Source organism: Antechinus flavipes, chromosome 2 (assembly GCF_016432865.1).
Source record: "Antechinus flavipes isolate AdamAnt ecotype Samford, QLD, Australia chromosome 2, AdamAnt_v2, whole genome shotgun sequence".
Lineage (NCBI taxonomy): Eukaryota > Metazoa > Chordata > Mammalia > Dasyuromorphia > Dasyuridae > Antechinus > Antechinus flavipes.
The window spans coordinates 222,028,683-222,051,003 of record NC_067399.1 but is presented as its reverse complement, the minus strand read 5'-3'; the positions used below and the strand labels follow the sequence as shown (position 1 = coordinate 222,051,003).

Here is a 22,321-nt window from a genome sequence, read left to right as displayed (position 1 = left end):
GCCTTTGACAAGTAGTGGGGATAGCTCAAGTACTCTGAGTAATAGAGAAATTGCTGACTCGAATGGGGGAGGGTGATATTTCATTCTATACAAGTACAGATGCATTCAAAGGTATAAGGATAAAGGAACATAAAACAAAATAAAAGCATCTGGGAGGTCCTTTTCATTGTTCCAGGTGGCTGGTTGCTTATCCTTCCATTAGCAGTTCACAGAAATAATGCAGACAGAATTTTTCTCTCCTTCCCACTTTGTGTTAGTCGCCTTGACATTTTTGGGTTTTGACAAGGCACCTGTATTTTGAAGGGAAATACTTGCTCTTGGGACACCGTGCCTAAGCAGTTGGTGACTTGTTCTTTTCTGTTTTCTTGAGTCAGATTAAGCAACTTATAAAGTCAGTGTTGTACTGAATTGGTATCAGTGAGTGGATCTATTCATTAAAAAAGATTTAAAAAAATTTGTTTTGTGAAAGTGGATACTCGTAGCTTTATCAGTACCTATTAAATCATTTTATAATTTAGGATCATACCAGGATTTGCTTTGAAGTAAAAACAAAACAAAAAACTGCCATGATATGTGAAAGGAGAATTTTACTCAACACTATCTTAATGACATTCCACCTTCACAATTTACTAATGAGTTTATTTTTTTACTGTCTTTTTTTTGTTTATTCTGAATGAGATTATGAAAAATGCAGACTTCCAAGTTTATTAAATTGCATTGTTTACTTTTAGGATCAAAAGAACACAGATTTAGAGCTGGATTGGATATTGACAGATCTTCTAATTCAACTCTTTCAATTAAAGACCAGGAAAAATGAGGCCCTAAGAGGTTAAGTGGCTTCCTCATGATTATACACTGAAATTTTTATATGGTTTCTATGAAGGCTTTTAAAATTTTATCCAGCAAGTATTTATTAAGTTTTTATATATGCCAATCGAATTGGGCCTTGGAGATAAGGATGAAAACTGAATGGTCCCTGCCCTCAAAGAACTTCTATTCTGTTGAAGGAAATCAACCTGTACATAAAAGGGTAATGAAAATATTTATAAAGTGGCTCTTGTGGAATCATTTGATGTGAAATTTTGATTTGACAATTGCCCATACTGGTTGTTTTAGGACATTTGTCCTTTTGGGAGGAGAACAAAATTGTAGCATAAAGGGAAAAAAAAAGTCCTTGTAAGATGAACTCGTTAAATTATTGTTATGCAAGCATATCCGAATCCTTTCTATTTTCAAGTGTAATCAGTTATGTGGATGCTTTTTAAAAATGCTTTGTTAAATTTGACATGTTCTATGTGTTCATGCTAGAAGATTGATTCTTGAGATGTGGTGACTATCGTCTCCAAAACTGCCTAATATTTATGGTGTCTTTTTCTAAAAAGATTACATTGAGTTGAATAATTTTTAGGATTAAAAAAAAAAAGTGACCTTAATGTGTTGCTTTAAATTGTTATAAATGGTAATTCATCCTGAAAAATCTGTTAGCAGTCCTTAAGTTATGACATTGATAAGCTGTCTTCTCCCTGAATGACTGTGTCCCAGTGTGATTATTTTCATATACATATATATACACACACATGTATAGATGTATATACACACATACACACGAGTCTATATTTTGTAACTTTGAATTATAGGTGGCCTTTTAGAAATTTTTTAAAATCAGGAATGAGAACTGCTTTTGGGCAGGAACAACTCATTTATTTCTTTTGTACTTTTTTTTTTTTTAAACAGTGACTGGTATCATTCTGAGCACATAGAATAGATTCAATGAATAATGGTCGAATAAATGAAACTTTTGTGTTAGAAGCAAATAAATAGGTTTTTGATTGTGTACCAAAATATCTGTTTTGGTGGTACTACTTTGAAATTTCTTGGGGATAATAAAGAATAATGATTGGTGAAGTGCTTAATAAGCATTTTGAGTAAAGGAATCTGATCTGTGCAATTCTCTGTGAATGTGACAGGAAAACCCTAGCTGCTGGCAGACAAAAGGTATACTTTTTTTTCCAGAACCACTACTTGGTGGGCTATTGGCCTATTACTAAGCTATTTTGGTGAGACCTGTGTTCTGCTTCTGGATTAGAATTTAAGTGGGTATTGACCAGGCTTCCTTGAAACAGTCCCTCAGAGCAACATTGTAGGATTACGGTGTTCATGATTGATAAAATGAGACTGTAATTCTCTCAGTATTTTCCAAATTGAAACTTGGGAGAGTGAGGGACATAATAGTCCTACTGTATTTAGCCATGATTAGATCACAACTAGAGAGAAAAAATATTGATAAGCTGGAGGGTGTCTAAAAGGAAGGCATTCATAATGATGAGGAGATGAGAAGTTGTGCCATATGAGGACCTAGGAAAGAAATTAAACTACTACTGAAACAAAATACTAAATTATTTTCAAGTATTTAAAAAACTATGGTGTCATTTGCATAGAAACTTACAACAAATACCACCTTACCTCAGCAGATGTCAGCTATTATTGTTATGTTTCATGTACAGTCATTATTTGCATAATATTGTCACTGTTAATATATTGTCAAAGCATAACCACACTCTGCTGTAATGCTAGGATTCTTACAGCGGTATCCCTGGCTGCTTCTCTTTCCTTCCTTAGCTCCATATTGCTTCCCATAGCTCTTTCTCAAAACATAAGTACTCTCTGTAATGCTATGCCATCTAAAGGGACAATAATTGATTTTACAAAGCTATAGTATCAGCAAGAAGTGCTTGTGATTAATTGCTGTGTTTACTTGCTTCTCTTCCCTCCACTAAAAAAGCACATGAGTAATGTTGAGTTGCACATAATAAACCAACATCTAGTAAAACAAAGTGTATGTGGGTAGATGCAACAATAAATTTTGTCATTTTACCTTTTTTTCTTGTTTGTCATAACTTTTCATAACAAAATCAACTTAAGATTTAAATGGGTAATTGCTAGCGAGTGATGGACTATTATACCTCACAAATTCACTTTTCCCCCCCTTAAAACTGAAAATAACTTTTTTTCCTCTTGTAAAAATATGTTGTTCCTCCACAATCTCCAGAGAAAAGTTTTGCTGCCATTATGTAAAAAAGTTTGACCTGAAAGGAAACATCAGCTATAGCCTACATACTATTTTCTGAAGCTCCAAATTTATTCATCTCTTGAGTCTCCTTTTCTTTTTCCCAAAAGAAGAGCCCAGCAGGTTTCAGAAAGTAAGGGATAAATTGTAGTGTTGGAGAAAAATGGTGATTACTAAGACCCCCTGTTACCTGGAAGGCTGTGGTTGGTTGATATTTTTCCTTGAACTTGAAAATTCTGAGCTGCAGTGGGGCTCAGAGCTTAAGCAGGAACCAATATGGTCAATCCCCAGCACTGAACTTGCCTAGGTTATAGATGGAGCAGGTTAAAGTTCAAAAGAGCATTTGTATCAAAAGAAAAATAAACTTTTAAGTTGAAACCTTGATTTTTTTTTTCTATTTGGTTTTAAAATGTAATTTAATGATTTGCAGTTGCTCAGAGATGTGAAAATGCACAAAAGGAGCTAGGAAGCTAACATTATTACATTTTTTCCTGACCAAAAATTTTGTTTTCTTCTCAATTCTAGGAATGAGTGGTATCCCTCCTCAGATTATAATAAAGCACCATATGATTGTAGGATCTCAGAGTGGGAAGAAACCTGAGAGGTCATTGTTTGCAACTTGAACCTTTCAGGTAGAAATCTCCTTTATAATATCCCCAGAAAGTTATCTAGGAGCCCTTCAAAGAACTGTAGTCATGGGCAACTCTTTTAGACAGCACAGTTTATTAGAAAGCTTTTCTTCATATTGATGCTTAATTTTGTTCTCTCCAGCTTCTTCCTGTTATTTCTAATTCTCCCTTCTAATGCCAACCAGACAAAATGTAATCCTTCTGTCACACCATAGTTCTTAAAATACTTGAAGAAAATTAAATATTTTATTTTAGTAGTAGTTTAATTTCTTCCCTCGATCCTCATATGGCACAACTTCTCATCTCATCGTCATCATAACTGCCTTTAGACACCCACCAGCTTATCAATATTTTTTCTCTCTAGTTGTGATCTAATCCTGGCTAAATACAGTAGTACTATTATGTCCCTCATTCTGGACAATTCTTCTTCCATGCATCCTTTGGACTGCATTATTTCTTTTTAAAATTTCATTCTATTAAATCTATTAAATTTCTGTAATCTATTTTATGAATATGTGTTCAATTATTTGGTCCTATGTAATAATAATAACAGCCGATAGCTCTATAGAACTTTGAGGTTCTATAGATCACAACCCCAATGAGGTAAATAGGACAAGAATTAATATCCTGTTTTATAGATGAGGAAATGAAGTCATTTTGAGATTAGGTGACTTTCCCATGTTTCTACAGCTAGGAAGAGTCACTTAGCATTTGAACCTAGGACTTCAGACCCAAAGTTCAATGTAATTGTAGACACTAAAAAAATCATAGCCCCCCTTTTTTTCTTAGACAAGTAGTTTCTTAGCAGCATCAGTAATCATTTTCCTTGTCCCTCTTGTTTTTTGAAGAATGAAACAACCATTATGGCAAACCAGACATTTCTTGCCTGTTCTTTTAGCAGAAAGCAAAAAGAACATATATTAGGTGTTGATGAAGGCCCCCATCACTGCCTCTGGGGCAGGTTTGTAATGTTTGTTGATCTTGTCCATTTTCTCCTCTCGAGGGGCTCAATGGCATTCCTGCCATGATACTGCCTCTTTTCCTCTCTTTGTTGAACTCAGCTCAAGTAGTCTTCACTATATTTGGTCCCTCTAGTTTGTGGATTTATTCATTTGAATATGATAATGTATATAAAAATCTTTGCAAATGCTAAAAGCATTTTATAAATGTTATATATATATATATATATATATATATATATATATATATATAGTTGCCATATTCTACTTAAATCAAATCCACCCAAATCTCAGACTTCTCTCATTGCATTAAGGTCTTTGGTTTCCTTTGTTTCCTTCTCATGATTTTTATATTTCATAAGTTCATAGTTCTAGAGCTGGTAGAAACCTTAAGTGCCATCCAGTCTACCCTGCATTACCTGGGAAAGTTAAGTGCTCAAGATCATTCAGGGAGTAAATGTCAGAGGTGAGATTTAAATCTAAATCTTTGGACTCTTCAACTAGTGTTCTGGCTACTGAGTTCTGAATTTTGTCATATCTTATTGCCTACTTTGACTGTTTGGTTTGTCCAGTGTATTTTTATGCCTGTCATTCTTGTGTCTTAATCTCTAGCATAGAAATCCAAATACCTCCTTAAGCAGCTGTTTATTTCCCAAGTTTGCTTTTCTCTTTTGAGGCTGAACCCTCAATCAGCAATGGTGATGAAAGTGTCACCTATGCTTCAGAGGTCTTAAGTTTCCTGCCTAGAATTCACAGTCCCTTGTTAGTACTTTCCAAAATCCTTGTAATATTGTTTGTCCTAAGAGAAATAACAAGGATTGAGCAGTGATGATCATGTTCTACAAATCTTAGGAGGCTCTTCGTCCCTAGTACATTGTGCTTGAATTTGTTTTCCAGGAAGACTTCAACCATCTTGGGAGGAAATGTGGTTGCCTGTTATTACCATGCAGCTTGAGAATAAGTCTGTCAAATTCTCCACCTCATTATGCTGGTCAGGTCTGAATTAAGTAGCTCAGCAGAGTAGAATAAATTTACTGGTTATTAGTTCATGTTTCCTGGGGACAGTGAAGCAACATGCAGTTGTTTCAAAAAGTCCCTGTTCTCAAACTCTTTCATGGCATGGAATCAGCAGAGAATCCTACATAGTATCCACAAGAAATTATGATTGTAAGACAGTATCAATAAATACTTGAACACAGTTTATTATGTGACTATAATTTTCCATAAGTTTTACTTGGATGTTGAGACAGAAATTCATCATAGAAGAGATTCTTTGTATGTAAAGAAACACAAGCCTATTGTATTGCATGCCATATGTGATGATAGATATCATCCCTGTCAGCATTCCAGAGTACTAGGCCTAAATAGGTAACTTTTTGCTCGTGGATACTTTGTGGTGTGTCTTAGTAAAACTGAGAGAACACCAACCCCACCCTTTTAGATTAGTCTGGAATTTTGAAACTGGTTTCACCTATTATTGTGAAATATTGGGTGTTATCACTCATGCCTCTCTGGGAAAAAATTTCCTTTGTCATTGACAGAGATTGTATTAGAAAAAAATTTTTATTATCCCATATCAGTATGCTGAAAGGACTAGGAAAAAAATAACCCAGCAATTGGAAACTGAAAAGACAAGATCCATTAAAAGATTGTCTTTTTTTTTTTTTTAAAGCCACCACCCAAAAAATCCAACAAAAACAAAAATATGATATAAGAATTAACTATTATAAGTTTTATGGGAATAATTTTTTTTTTGCCTTAAAGGTGGCTTTCTAGAGGATGACCATAGAAGACCTTCCAGATCTTCCCTCAGAAGGAAATTCTTTGATTGGAAGATACCCATTTTTATTTTCAGGTTCTGATACACCGGTTATCTTTTCAGTTTCTGCAGCACCAATGCCTTCAGACTGTGGTATGTAGTATAGTAATTTTAACTTTCTGTTAACTGGCAAATTGATTTTTTTAATCATTCTAAAACTATGTACAGTATCCTGTACAAAATTCAAAAGCTCTGTCTTTATTAGAGTTTACTTTAAGCTTCTGCATTCCCATACTGATTGCTTTATTTCTTGTGTTAACACTTGCATTTCCCTTAAAAATGTATATATTTATTTTAAGCAATAGTAACAGACTTCCTGAATTTGTAATTTAGAAAATGACATAAACTTCCAGAATTCTTCTGAGATTATAGAACATTAGAAGTGGAATATTACTTTACAAAATAGCAAAAGGCAGTGGAGGGTGACAGCTTTTTATGAGATCTATCTAAGCTAGATCATCCCAAAGAATTAAGTGTACACAAAAATAGAACAGATATGCCATCATTTTTGGTTATGATGCTATAGATTTAGTGATATCTTCTCATGATGTCAGAGGGGCAAGATAATCTTTTCCAGAAAAAAAGGCTTTAATGTTCTTAAGGATTATTTCATCATTAATAGATTTTATTGTCAAGAATAAAATGTCTAGGAAAGGTGAAGATCAATTTGGTAAAATGGTGAAATATCCCAATTTTACTAAACATTTGAGATGTAATTTTGGTTCTTTAGGAAGAAACATGTTTTCAGGAGACATGAGTTTTTAACATTGTGAGTGAACAAATAAGTTTTTATTCACCTTTATCTTAGCAATTGGTCTTTTCTGAAATCTAGATTTTCTATTGTGTACAGATTTTATTGTGCTTTTTTAACCATAAAATTACATGTGTTATATAAAAATATATAGTTTGATACCATTAACAATTTCTAGCTTTCAATCATAGCATTCTAGAATTGAAAGAAGCAGGAGGTATACCTGGAAAGTTAAATTCACTGTTGGGAGAATGAGACTTGGATTTTCATTTTCATTCTTCCTCAGACTAACCTGGGCAAGTCCCTTAATTTCTCTGGGCTTCAATTTCTTCATTTGTAAACTTGGCATTGGACTAAATGAATTCTGTTGAATCTTCCTTCTAGCTCTGTAATCTATGAAATTTATTGTAATGACTATTAGGGAATTGATTTTTGTTGCTTATCTTTTAAAATAATGTTTTCCTCTTTTAAACAGAGTTTTCTTTTTTTGATCCTAATGATGCATCGTGCCAAGAAATCCTTTTTGATCCTAAAACATCAGTATCTGAATTATTTGCCATTTTAAGACAATGGGTTCCCCAAGTCCAACAGAACATTGATATTATTGGGAATGAGGTAAGGAACGTATACTTACTATTAAAAAATACCTAAATTTGGAGATTTTACCAGAATTACATTTGTTTAGTAAGTAGTATCCTATTTCAGACCTCATAAGAAGAAAGTTGGGAAAGGAAACTTAATAATCATGATAAATTGTAAACACTATTTTGTCAGGGGTAATGTCTTCTTTATCCTTACAATAGTGCTTTAAGCACTGTAAGCATTTACTAAATATTTCTTATATAAAGATCTCTTTTTCACCCTGATGTTTTACTTATAATTTGTATTCATATGTTCCTTTATGAAAATCTTACTTCCTTAGTGAAACTGGGTTCTTGAGAATGTAGCTAGGTGAACTCAAGCTTGGGTAGCTTCTAATATTTTCTAAATTTTTTTGAGGATAGTCCTGGTCATTGTTTGTATACTCTGAAGATTGTTCTAGTATAGAAAGGTAATCCTACAAATGGGCTGATGATTTGGTGATGAAACTTTTGTCCAAGTGAACCTATGAAACAATGGAAATTATAGACCAACCCTTGGTGTCCTTTTGTGGTGGTCTTCTGTGTACAGAAGAAAAATATTTTGGAAGGAAACCAATGTTAAAAGAATCAAGAGGTTATGTTCAAGTTTCAGTTGTAAAAGGAAAAATATTGAATGAAGAGAATAAAAATTTGCTTATTATTTAGAAAGAGGTGATGAAGGCAAAGACCCTCATGCCTAACTTCCTATTTTCCCCAAAATCTATGGAAATTAAAGGGTTTTCATTGATGAAACTATGAGAACAGAATGGGCAATTTTTTGAAAATGATTTTCTATGGCATCTTCAGTCATGCAGTTGCTTGAAAGATATAGTGAATGACACCTGTCAGATTGGCTAAGATGACAGGAAAAAGTAATGATGAATGTTGGAGGGGATGTGGGAAAACTGGGATACTGATGCATTGTTGGTGGAGTTGTGAACGAATCCAACCATTCTGGAGAGCAATCTGGAATTATGCCCAAAAAGTTATCAAACTGTGCATACCCTTTGATCCAGCAGTGTTACTTCTGGGCTTATATCCCAAAGAAATACTAAAGAAGGGAAAGGGACCTGTATGTGCCAAAATGTTTGTGGCAGCCCTGTTTTTAGTGGCTAGAAAGTGGAAATTGAATGGATGCCCACCAATTGGAGAATGGCTGGGTAAATTGTGGTATATGAATGTTATGGAATATTATTGTTCTATAAGAAATGACCAGCAGGATGAATACAGAGAGGCTTGGCAAGACTTACATGAACTGATGCTAAGTGAAATGAGCAGAACCAGGAGATCATTATACACTTCGACAACGATATTGTATGAGGATGTATTCTGATGGAAGTGGATTTCCTAACTTCGTTTCAATTGATAAATGATGGACAGAAGCAGTTACACCCAAAGAAAGAACACTGGAAAACGAATGTGAACTATTTGCATTTTTGTTTTTCTTCCCGGGTTATTTTTACCTTCTGAATCCAATTCTCCCTGTGCAACAAGAGAACTGTTTGGTTCTGCAAACATATATTGTATCTAGGATATACTGCAACATATCTAACATATATAGGACTGTTTGTCATCTAGGGGAGAAGGTGGAGGGAGGGAGGGGAAAAATCGGAACAGAAGTGAGTGCAAGGGATAATGTTGTAAAAAAAATTACCCTGGCATGGATTCTGTCAATATAAAGTTATTATAAAATAAAATAAAAAAAAAATATATATATATATTAAAAAAAGATGTAGTGAATGCAAGATTTTACTCTATTGTTGATTTTAAAAAAAGATTTAGTATCATAAAATATAGCCTTAAAAGTTTTCCTCTTAAGATCACACACATTGTGTGTTAAGATCATACAGTGGATTCAGTCACAGAGATAATTTTGTTTATCCATCTTCTATCAGTATAAATTAATGAGAAAGTCCTTGTTAAATTCCTCACTTCTGTCAGAGGCTTCTTGTGAAGTACTGAAATGGAAGAAGGATTCTCTATAGATGGTGAGATCCTGTGGACACGCCCATTTGCAGGTAGTCTTGTTTTAAACTTGAAAATAATAAAGGGCATTTATCTTCAAGTGAGCTCCATGACAAGTCAACAGAAATGGATATAATAGATTGCAAAGGAAAAACCAGAGGTGAAGAGGCAGCATGTTAGTGAGTGAAAACGACTGCTTGTAATCAGAGGTGTTGCAATTGAATCCTGATCCAGGTGCTTAGTAGTTGTGTGACCTTGAAGAAGTCATTTCATTTTTCTTGACTGAAACCTGATCTCCTCACTTACAAAATGGAGCAATCAGACTTCATCTCTCAAACTGTACTCTTTTAAGTATGCTTTTTGTCCAGAAAATTTAATAAGATTGGATGGGTAGCTCAGGTAGTCATTGAATTTGTCTTATCAGTATACCTTGAAAAAGTATATTACATAAGGACATTGGATTTGGTTTAGAATTGGAGAGGCAAAAGAGTGCAATTTGGGTACATCTGAGAAATCTTTTGTATTTTCAGACCCCTTTCTGACAGAAAGAAAAACAAAAACATCATTTTATTGATAATTGTGTAATGTCACAATCTCCAGAAAATCATTGTGAGTGACTACCATTAGAAGGCAAGGGAGGAAATGCATGATGGACATAAATAGTATAGATTATTAGGGAATCTGAGTGTTCTATTGCTGTCTTTGTGATGGTGGGAGAAAGTGAGGAAGTCCTCCAACACATAGAGTGGACCTCGCATGGAGAACTGTAGGATTAGGCCTTGCATAATTGGAGGGAATGTCTGAAATGATGTGATCAGATATTCATTTGAATAATGGGGTGTGTACAAAGTAGAGCACTGAATAATCAGTAGGATCATGAATGTAGGCAAATTTTATTTGACCATTTAATTTTTCCTCAATCTTTCTTTAGGATATTTGGTGTATATCATTTCTGAAATATTCATTAAAAATTACTCATTAAAAATGATCTGTTAGAAGCACAAATTGTATAAGGAAAAAAAGGTAAGATAAGATTGAAGAAGTGGAATCTATAATCCTAGATTTATAACTTATTTTCTCTCTGACTACAGATATAAATTAAGGATACTAAAATAATTGCCTAAATTGAATTTAACAACATTTTCTCATTTAATCCAGGATAGTGTGTTATTTTGTTATTCATATTTCTAGATTTGAGATGCTCTCAGGAACTGACTTCATTATTTTTTCAAGCACATTTGTGATGAAGATATAAGTATAGAAATGTTCTCTAATGTTGGGATAATGCCCTCTGTAATACAATGACAATTGTTAAAATTGGAAAGATTAGATGATGATACCTTTTGATGAGCATGAGTGAGCAGAGGAAACTGTCTATAAAAATATAATTGTGTGAAATCTGATTATGAGAAATATCATTTCAAGGAAGGTTTCAGCATAACAAAGCCACTGGCTTTGATTATTATAGTCAAAAAAATTTTATAGAAATAATTGCCCTTGTGGCAGGTTGTAATTCTACTATAGCTAAAAACTCTTGTATGTTTTTTAGAGATCATTAGGCTGGATTTGTTCTGTTGTAGTTTTTCTCTTGACTGCTGTGACTTAGTGTTGGCTATTTTTAAAAAAATGTTTTCCTAAAGAGAGAGGCTTAAATTTGATGCTGTCTCAGACTGTGCCTTCTTTTCTTTAGTTTTGGTATTATCTGGTAGATATTCCTGCTTTCCTGGATCTATTATTGTTTCAAAGAATTGTCATTAAGTAAGTGTCAGTGGCTTCCTATTTATCTCCAGGATCAAATATAAAATCTTCTGCTTGGCTTTAAAATACTTCATTATAAAATAAACAACTCCTTTGTAATTTGTCGACATCTATCTTTTCCATTATCTTATACCTTATTCCCGTCTACATATTCTATAGTCTTATGACACTGGCCTCCTTTCTTTTCCTTACAACAAAATATTCTCATCTCCTACCTGAATTTTCACTGATTATCTGCTGTTTAGAATTCTCTCTCCTCATTTTGGTTTTCTGGATTTTTTGGCTTCATTTAAATCTTGGATAAAATTTTGCTTTCTGCAAGAAACCTTTCCCTGTCTGCCTAGTGTTTTCCCCTTGAGATTATGTCCAGTTTATCCTCTGTATGTCTTGTTTGTTCACAATTGTTTGCATATTGTTAGCTTTACTAGCCTGTGAATTTCTTGAAAAAGGGATCAAAAGAAAGTCTTTTGTCTGCCTTTGTGTCTCCAGCACTTAGTTCAGTCCTTGACACATTGTAGGCACTTAATTAATACTTGTTGTTTTGATTATAAAATGGCTGGCACAATGGGTGAGTGACCTGGTATTTTTTATTTTTGTTAACATTACACCCTTTGGAAATAGGAACTTACTCATTATTAGTGAAAGTCAAAAAGAATATATTTAGAGAGGACTGTTTTTAGCTATTTTGTAATATGTTTTACTTTCTTTCTGGTGATGTCTATCATGATAAAGATTGTTTCATGAGATCAGATTGAAAAGTCTTTTGAGGAGTCAGTTCTGTGAGAACATGTTAAACACTAAACTGAATATATTGGACTAGTTGTGTTCTTGAGTAAATTGATTTAATTCTTCTAGATTTATATTAATTTAAAAACAACTCTAGTAATAACACTGATTTTATTCTTATTGGTTGTTTAGATTATCAAGAGAGGATGTAATGTTAATGATAGAGATGGACTGACTGATATGACTCTTCTCCATTATACCTGCAAATCTGGAGCTCATGGTATTGGTAAGTATGTAGCAGATTTGTTAAACTGAATCCCTTTTTAGGACTTTGGAAGTAGAATATCAGCTCAAACCACATGTTCCTGGCCTTTACTGGCTATAAAGTGTGTTGTCATATGATCTTAAAAGTGGAACTCACATCTACTCACATTGTCTTTGTGGAAAGAATGCTGACTTATTAAGCATAATAGATTATGGAGAAAGAGGATTCTGTCAATGTTGGGAATTCCTGATGAAGTAGGGCCAAGTTTAAGATGATCCTGATTATTTAAAAGTAAATTCTGCAAATTTTCTGTTCTGCCAGATAATTTCTTTCAAGTTTTACAAATTGCAGTTTCTTATTTTAGTACACAGCTTGTCTCTGTAGATTGCTTTGACACACCTATAGGACAAATTGTTGAAATGCAGTAATCAATTCACCTTTTCTGCTCCAGATTGGGAACATTTGACTGAGCTTAGTGTTTTGCTTCACTCCAAGATGGTCTTAGAGTTAAGTGGGTTTTAGAGAGAGTTTACTTAAGTCATGTTATGTGTGGCTTTATTGATTTACTTGAAATGAATTTCCAGAATAACAAACATATGCATATTCAGATTGTAAATATTGAAAAATAGTATTCCAAAGACAATTATGAAGTTTTATATTATCTGTCATTATCTTTATTAGTGTAAATAATAGAGACTTGAGAGAGTTATCACTCATAACTGCCCAAAGTTTGTTGTCATGTCTCATCTGGAGGCTAGTATATGTTTACGTTTTTTGGCTCTTAGAAGGGAAGAAAAATTGATTTGGGAGTGTTTCTTTTTGAAAAATACTCAGTTTTGAGGGTATTATTTTGAAATGTACAAGTTTTAGTATGCTTATTAATGTTCTGAAATTTATTTAATTCTTGATTTCATAGTGAATTTTCAGCTTAAAATTTCAGTAGCACTTTTTTGTTATTTGAATCATTGAAAATATATAATCATTAGACATGATATATTTTAATGAATGATGTGTTACAATTTATTTTGTTAGAATATTTTTGTGACAAAATATGTAAGTTAACAATTTACCTTCAGATGATTTTTCTTTTTAAAATTATACATATTTTTTGTTTGTGCTTTTGGTATGAATAAAAAGGTGGGTCATTAGTGGCAGATAGTTTTTCTTATCTGATGAAAATTAATTTGAAAACTTATTTTTTAAGGTGATGTTGAGACAGCTGTAAAATTTGCCTCTCATCTCATTGAACTGGGGGCGGATGTCAGTTTGAGAAGTCGCTGGACAAACATGAATGCTTTGCATTATGCTGCTTACTTTGATGTCCCAGAACTTATAAATTTAATTTTGAAGGCTTCAAAACCAAAAGGTAGGTAATGTCAGAACATCATTATTATTCATTATGCATCCATTGAGTAAAAAGAATTAAGTGTGCTAGGCATTTTAATAGAGTGGTAAAAATTCATAGTTGGAAAACATTGTACTTCAGTTTTTAAAAACTAGAATTGTGATTTCATTGTGGGATCTTCCAGTGAGCAGCTTTCTTTATTGACTGCAAATTGCCACTTTTCTAGCACTTTACAGTCTTAGGGGGAAGTGCGTCAGGTATTCAGAAGTTGTTGCTTTTCTAGATTCAATTGGAATATTTATCTGTGATGGGACTTGGATCCAGGTTTTCCTGACATCAAGGCCAGTTCTTTATTGTCTGAGCCATGCTACATTATAAAAGTCGATGTGATAAGTTTCTTGGGGAATGACCAGCATATATGGCTTGATTGGATTGGAGGATTCAAGCAGGAAGTGACAAGATACCTAGTGTTGTTGATAAAGCTTTGAGTTAGTAAAATGCTTGGAAGCCTAAGTTAAATGTCTGAATTTGATGTAATAGGTAACTACTGTAGCTCCTTGTGTATAGAAATGACGAGATGATCTTCAAAGTAGGTTCTTTTAGTAAGTTGGCATAAAGTGTGTTGAGGGGTGGGTAGAGAAGGTAGAGATGGGAAGGCCATTGATGGGTATTCCACATAGAAATCTGTTTCAATAGTAGTCCAGAATAGAATTTATGAGTGTTTGGGCATAACTTTGATTCATTGTTGGCCTTTTTAAAGAACTTACTTTATTTCTTCTCTGACTTCTCCCATTCAAGGAATGGAATTGAATGAATTGGATTTAAGGAATGAAATTATGACTGTGAACCTAGAGTCAGACATTGCATTGTTCTGGTGGTATTTGTAGAATTCTTTAAAGTTTGCAACCACTCACATCATCTCCTTTAATCCTCACAAAAAAGCCTTGTGAAGCTAGCTGCTACAGGTATTATTATTCCAATTTCATAAATGAAGAAACTGAAGCTCAGAGAGGGATAGGATTAAAAACCTCAATGGGAGATAGGTACCATTTTAGCACCATTTTACAGTTGTGGAAACTGGATTAATGGATTAAATGGTTTGCTCAGGGTCACATAGATAGCAAGTGTCTGCCATTAGATTTCCACTCAAATCTTCTTGTTTTAGGCCCAGTACTCTTGACTATTATACCACCTGAGTTCTTTTGCCTAAACGTATCACCTGAATCACAGTTCAATTCAACTCAAAACATTTAGAGAACAACTAAGGGGTAGTATATCCCTTATATGTATTATGGGGATATAAGGACAAGCATGAAATTGTTCCTGCCCTGAAGGACCTTATATTTTATTGGGAAGATTCAACTCATATAGATAAATAAATATAAAACATTCACAAAAAGAGATTCAGAGTAATTTTTGTAGGGCCATGTGTAAAACTGGGGTATCAGGAAAGTCCTCTTGGAGGAGGTGGCACTTAAAGATTTATACATAGATAAAGGGCTGAGAGACTCCTAGAGGTTTTCTGGTCCTGTACATTCTTTTTACAGATGAGATAATTAAGGCCTATGGAGGATAAGTACCTTGTGTAAGGGGCCACACAAGTGGGCTATGAGCCATTTTCTCTGAATCCAGAACTTTTTTGATTTTTATGTTGCTATAAAGGGATTAGATATCCAAGAAGCAGAAATGAGAAAGAAGAGCAACACAAATTATTGATTTTACATATATCTTGTCTTTATTCATCTATGTACATGTTGTTTCACACACGGATGTTTTGTGTGCTTTCAGCCCTCCGTATCTTAGGGAAAAAGACTTAATTAGGTATTCACCTGTCTGTGATAGATCTCCTTATTCTTTTACAGTGAGATTTATTATCAGGATAATAAATGTACCCAGTTATGTTCTCAGGGATGAGTGAACATCAGATAGATAGATTGTTAAGTGTAGGTTTGACACTTAAGCCTTTGATTTTAGAGGTTTTCCTCTATGTAAGAGGAGCATAGGGTAGACTGTCAAACATGTATGTGAACCATAGCCCTCCCCAGCACAACCTGAATTAGATTAAAATGTAATCTGGGAAGATGGTGGAATAGGTCAGAAAATTCCAAGCTCTCCATGTTTCCCTCACAAACAAAACAAAATTGTACCTGAGGGTGAATATAGACTGGCAAAAAAACGAATAAGACATGGGGCAGAACAAGGGTCCTACTGGGACAACCTGAGAAGACCTGAAGAAAGATGTCAGGACCGAACTTTAACTGCAAACACCTTCAGGCTAGCTCCACAGAAACAGCAAGTGGGGAGTCCTGAGGTTAGCGGAGTTTTGAGGTAGCATCATTGAAACCACAGGAACTTTCACTTCCCAGAGTGGGGGAGCTGGTGGTGTGAGTCCTGGATGACTCTCCTGATAAGAAATGCCAATCCCAGCTATGTAGCAGAGATAAAATCCTGGGCAAGGAGGAACCAGGACACCTAGAGAATGCAGAAGCAGTACTCTGCTGGTTGTGGGCACTTGCAGGAAGGTGGAGGTTTTGGTTGGGGATTCCAGGTCCTCCTCATCCCAGGATTAGAAGTAGTTATATTAAGTTTTCATTTAAAAAAAAATGAGCAGGCAAAGGAGAAAGAACCTAGTCATAGAAACTTACTGTGAGAATAGGGAGGACCAGAGTTCATCTTCAGAAGAAGATAATAAAGAAAGAAAAGCCTCTCTTACCCTAAAAAGTAATGTTAAATTGCTACTTGCCCAGAAAAAAAATTTATAGACTTTAAAATTTAGTGACTTTAAAAATCAAATGAAAGGTTGTAGGAAAACTTTTTTTTTTTAAAAAGAATCATCCAAGAAAAACAAGATTATGAAAAGAAAGTCAACCAACTAGAAAAGGAGATCCAAACTCTTAAGAAAATAATTCTTTGAAAAATAGAATTGAGCAAGGCAAAACTAGGAAAGCTATTAGACCAAGAAATAACAAAACAAAATATAAAGAATGAAGAAACAGGGAGTGTGAAACATAAGAAAAACAAGAAATCTGGAGAACAGATCAAGAAAAGAAAACATAAAAATAATTGGACTACCTAAAAGCTGTGACCAAAAAGAGAACCTTTACACAAATAATATGAGAAATAATCAAAAAAAATTGTCCTGGAGTGATAGAACATGAGGGTTAAGTAGAAAAAGGAAAAAATCTACCTATCATCATCTCAGAGAGATCCTACTAGGAAAACAAAAATGAATGTTGTTAAATTTTGAAACCCCCAGAGCAAAGAAAATTTGACAAGAAAAACAAAAACAACCCCTCCAACAATTAAAATATGCTAAAATTTCAATTAGAATTGTACAGGATTTATCAGCAGTTACAATAAAAGACCACAGGTCCTGGAATAATCTATAACTACAATCAAAAGATTTTCTTTGGAGAAGGGCTGGGATATGAATCCAGATCCATATGACTCCAGGGATATGAATCCAGATCCATATGAATCTAGGTCTAGAGTCATCTTTTGTTGGTGAAGCCCTGAAATGTAACTGCCCTATAATAACTTTGGTGAGTGCTTTACTAAAATTAAAAAAAAACAAACTAGTTTTTTTATGACTTATTCCTGTTTGTGAAGTGATTCTGTTGATTAATATTTCATCAAATTTAAAAACTTTTTGTACTTTCAAATACTTTTTTTATTAACAAACCTTTTTATCTATAGCTATATAAATCTATAGATCTATATTTATAGATTGAATATACATCTATATTATATATAGGTATAGATATAAACATATCTATAGATCTAAATAGCTATGCCTTACATAGACATCGATATGTAAATCTCTCTCTATATTTTCCTATTACATGTAATTTTGAAAAAGATTTACTATTTCTATAAAAGCTTATTAACTGATCAAGTTTAATCATTAGTGATAAGATAAAAAAAACTTTCACTCGTTGAAATAAGTTGGGATAGAGTTGTTTTAACTGTGTGCCACATCTTTTTATCATTCTTATTTATTTTTCTGGTTTTGTTCATTTTGATCTTTATTTTAACAAGGCAGTGGCCTAATCATGCATAGACATTTGCTACAAGAAGAGTCTTACATTAATTATGTGTTGTTTCTTCTATGTTAAAATATAATCACTTTCTTTTTTCTCTTTTCTTTTCTTTTTTTTTTTTTTTTTTTTGTGATGAGATTTAATCTCCAGGTGTGGTACTTCCTGATTCTTTCTTCAATGAAAGTATTAATGATATGTAGACATGAAGCTTTTGTGTAGTCTGTGACTAGTCTTTGGGATTCTCTTTTTTTTCCCCTTATTTTGCATCCTTATTTTCTAATTATTTTTTGCCATCTATGTATTTTTCTACCTTTATGTTAGTCACTGAGAATCAGAAGGTATGCTAATTTAATTTGCAAGGTTTTATTGACTTCTCAGTAGAGTATCTTTACCTCCTCATCCTCTACCTAATATCAGCTGCTATTATTTTCATGTAGTCTTTTTTTTTTCTCTGATTTCTTTTAAATGTGATATTAAATGACCAAATATCTTGTGAAATGTTTTTTTTCCCCCCCTTGTCTTTGAGGCACATATTAGAACCAAGTCTGCTAGCTCTTTTATTTGCCTTTCCAAGGAGAATCAGTGAGCCTTCTTTTATCTCATTGTAAATTTCTTCTGCCTGCTGGTTTTGTCATATAAAGAATGTAAAGATTGGTAATCTCTTATATATGCTTATCTACTCAATGATCATTGAAGAAGGATCTCACAGAGGAAATTATCAACTGCTCAGGGTTTGCCACAATAATTGCAGAAGCAGAAGGACCTGCATTGGTTTGAGGACCATTTTGTATTTTTCTTTGCCATGGTGAGATGATTCTCTGAAATGACAAGTCTTTTTAGTGTTGCGTCTTTTTCTACTTACCTAGGCTGGCCTTCTCTGATTGCTATCATACTTGAAACCTTAACTGGTAGAGTTTGTGCTCTTCGGATACAGCCTTCAAGAACTCAGGCCATCATGAGACACTGGAGTAGGATTTAGTGGAGGGTGGTTAGGATAGGTGCTGTGATTTCTATTTTATAGATGAATAAATTGGAAGTTGTGACTTGTTCACACTTGTGATGCTGGTGTAATTGTAATAGTTTGAACCCAGCTTTTCTTGATTCTAGCTCCAGCCCTTCCTCTGTTTTGTTTCAGAATTCATTGTTATTAGAGTCTCAAAATCTTACTGTTTCTCACTTCAAAGTTAACTCAGAATTTTAATGAGATTTCACATGGATAGAAATTCCATTATATTTTTCCCAGTTAAAAAATAATTTAAAGTTTTGAGTTTCAAATTTCAAATTGAACTTCAAATCCCCCCAATAAGACAATAAGCAATCAGATATAGGTCATATATAGTAATTATGTAAAAATTTCTGTATTTTGTATGATACTGTGAATAATAGGAAAAAATGAAAGTGAATAATATGCTTCAGTTTGTATTCAGTGAATATTCTCTCTGGAGTGGATAGTATACTTCGTCAGTCCTTTGGGATTCTTTACATCATTATATTGCTGAGAATAGCAAAGTCATTCACAACTTTTCATCAAAAAATATTGCTGTTACATTTTTCTTATTATAGCTAACATTTCTTTTTATTATTATTGTTATAATTATTATAGCTTTTTATTTACAAAACATGTGCATGGCTAATTTTTCAACACTAACCCTTGCAAACTCTTCTGTTCCAACTTTTCCCTTCCTTCCCTCCACCTCCTCTCCTAGATGGTAGGTAGATGTTAAACATGTTAAAGTATATGTTAAATACAATATATGTATACATATTTATACAGTTCTCTTGTTTCACAAGAAAAATCGGATTTAGAAAGGTAAAAATAACCTGGGAAGAAAAACAAAAATAGCAAACAACAATAGAAAGAGTGTAAATGCTATATTCTGGTCCACACTCATTTCCTAGTGTTCTTTCGCTGGGAGTAGCTGGTTCTGTTCATCACTGATCAATTGGAACTGTTTGGATCCTCTCATTGTTAAAGAGAGCCACTTCCATCAGAATTGATCCTCATATGGTATTGTTTTTGATCTCCTGGTTCTGCTCATTTCACTTAGCGTCACTAATAAGTCTCTCCAAGCCTCTCTGTATTCATCCTGTTGGTCATTTCTTATAGAACAATAATATTCCATAACATTCAAAAATACAATTTACTCAGCCATTCTCCAATTGATGGGTATCCACTCAGTTTTCAATTTCTAGCCACTACAAACAGGGCTGCCACAAACATTTTTGCATATACAGATCCCTTTCCCTTCTTTAATATCTCTTTGTGATATAAGCCCAGTAGTAACACTGCTGGATCAAAGGGTATGCACAGTTTGACAACTTTTTGAGTATAGTTCCAAATTGGTTCTTTTTGTGCATGCACAATTCATTGATCTGCTTTTTCTCAATTTATTGATGTAAGCTATTAGAGATATAAAATTTCCCCTAAATACTACTTTGGCAGCATTCTGTGAACTTTAGTATGCTGTCTCTTTTTGTCATTTTCTTTGAAAATGTTTCTTTGATTTGTTCTTTGACTCACTTATTTTTTAGGATTACATTATTTAATTTTCCATTAATTTTAAATCTCTTTCCATTGTTCATTATTGAATGTGGTTTTTGTTGCATTATGATCTGAAAAGGATGTAGTTATTATTTTTGTTTTTCTGTATTTGGTTGTAAGGTTTTTATGTCCTAATACATAAATTTTTGTGTAGGTGACATATACTGCTGAGAAAAAGGGATATTCCTTTTTATTTCCTTTCAGTTTTCTCTAGAGAGCTATCATATCTAGCTTTTCTAGAATTTTATTCATCTCCCTAGTTCTGAGAGGAGAAGTTGAGGTCCTCCACTAATAATAGTTTTATTATCTATTTCCTTCTGTAACTCATTCAAATTATTCAAAAATTTAGATGCATTTAGTACAGATATGACTTCATTGTCTTTGGTACCTTTCAGCAAGATATTTCCTCCTTTCTCTTTTAATTGGATATGTTTTTGCTTTTGCTTTTGCATGATCTAAGATCATGATAGTTATCTCTGCTTTCTTTGCTTCAACTGAAGCATATAATAGACTTTGTTCCAGCCCCTTACCTTTATGTGTAGATCTCTCTGCTTCATATGTTTTTTCTAAATAATATGTTTTAGGATTCTGGTTTTTAGTTCACTCTGCTGTTCATTTCTATTTTTATGTGTATTTGTCCCATTCACATTCATAGTTATGCTAACTGTGTGTTTCCCTACATACTATTTCTCCTCTTATTTATCTTCCTCTCTTACCTCCCAACCCTCCTCACACATGTTTTACTTCTGATCATCACCTTCCCCAATATGCCCTCCCTTTTATCAATTCCTTTCCACCTTTCTATTATCCTGTTCCTTTTTTACTTCCTTACCATTAAAATAGAATTCTGAAGGTGTATGCTATTTCCACTTTAAACCAATGCTGATGAGACTAAGGCTACTCCCTCCATCTTTTTCTCTATTATAATAGCACTTTTATGCTTCTTTTTTTATGGAATAATTTGCCCCTTCTTTCAATGCAATCTTCTTTCTCTTTATTGTGTTGTTGTTGTAATGGGTTTTTTTTTGGGTATCATCCCATCAAAGTCACTGTATATTTGCATCCACTGTCTAAATATATTCATTCTAATTGCTTTTATAGGAAAAGAATTGTTAAGTGTTACAAATTTCTTGCCATATAGAAATATGAAGTTTAACCTTATTGGTTTTCTTAGGTTTTTTCTTTATTGTTTCTTTTTCAACTTTTAATGTTTCTCTTCGGTCTTAAATCTGGAGATCAAGTTTTAAAAAATTCAGTTCTGGTCTTTTAATTAGAAATGCTTAAAATCTTCAGTTTTGTTAAATATCCATTTTTCTCCCTGAAAGATTATATTCATTTTTGCTGGATAGATGATTCTTAGTTCTAATCCTAATTAATTTCTTTATCTTCTAGTATATCAACCCTCTAGTTCTTTAATATGGAAGCTTCCAAAATCCTGCTTAATTCTGACTGTAGCTGCACAATATTTGCCTTTTTGTTGTTGTTGTTGTTGCTTACAATACTTTCTCCTTGATTTTTGAGCTCTGAAATTTGACTGCGATGTTCCTGGGAATTTTCATTTTGGGGATCTCTTTCAGGCAGTGATCAGTAGATTCTTTCACTTTAGTTCTAATATTGCCCAGAGGGCAATTTTTTTGGATAATTTCTTGAAAGATGTTGTCTGGCTTTTTTTGTTTTTAAATCATGGCTTTCAGATAGTTCAGTAATTCTTATATTATCTCTCCTGGATCTATTTTCTAGGTCATTTGTTTTTCCAATGAGAAATTTCACTTTAAAAAAAAAAAAACCCTTTTTTGATTTTCATCATATTTTGATGTCTCATAGAGTTATTAATT

The 22,321-nt window shown here is 33.4% G+C and overlaps 1 protein-coding gene across 11 annotated transcripts in view; it reads left to right on the top strand.

Annotated features, from left to right (window-relative positions):
* The window catches only part of CLIP4 (CAP-Gly domain containing linker protein family member 4), a 126,901-nt gene that overhangs the window by 35,123 nt on the left and 69,457 nt on the right, over positions 1-22,321 (top strand). For 5 of the 11 annotated variants that reach the window (XM_051976217.1, XM_051976215.1, XM_051976206.1 and 2 more), the window contains 5 exons: positions 3,593-3,699; positions 6,420-6,567; positions 7,701-7,840; positions 12,487-12,580; positions 13,764-13,925. In XM_051976217.1, coding sequence (XP_051832177.1) covers positions 6,435-6,567; positions 7,701-7,840; positions 12,487-12,580; positions 13,764-13,925 — 529 coding nt within the window. In that variant the 5' untranslated portion in view covers positions 3,593-3,699; positions 6,420-6,434. Of the gene's footprint in view, positions 1-731; positions 1,031-3,592; positions 3,700-6,419; positions 6,568-7,700; positions 7,841-12,486; positions 12,581-13,763; positions 13,926-22,321 lie in introns of all 11 variants that reach the window. The other 6 variants (XM_051976207.1, XM_051976210.1, XM_051976209.1 and 3 more) reach the window with 2 other exon arrangements.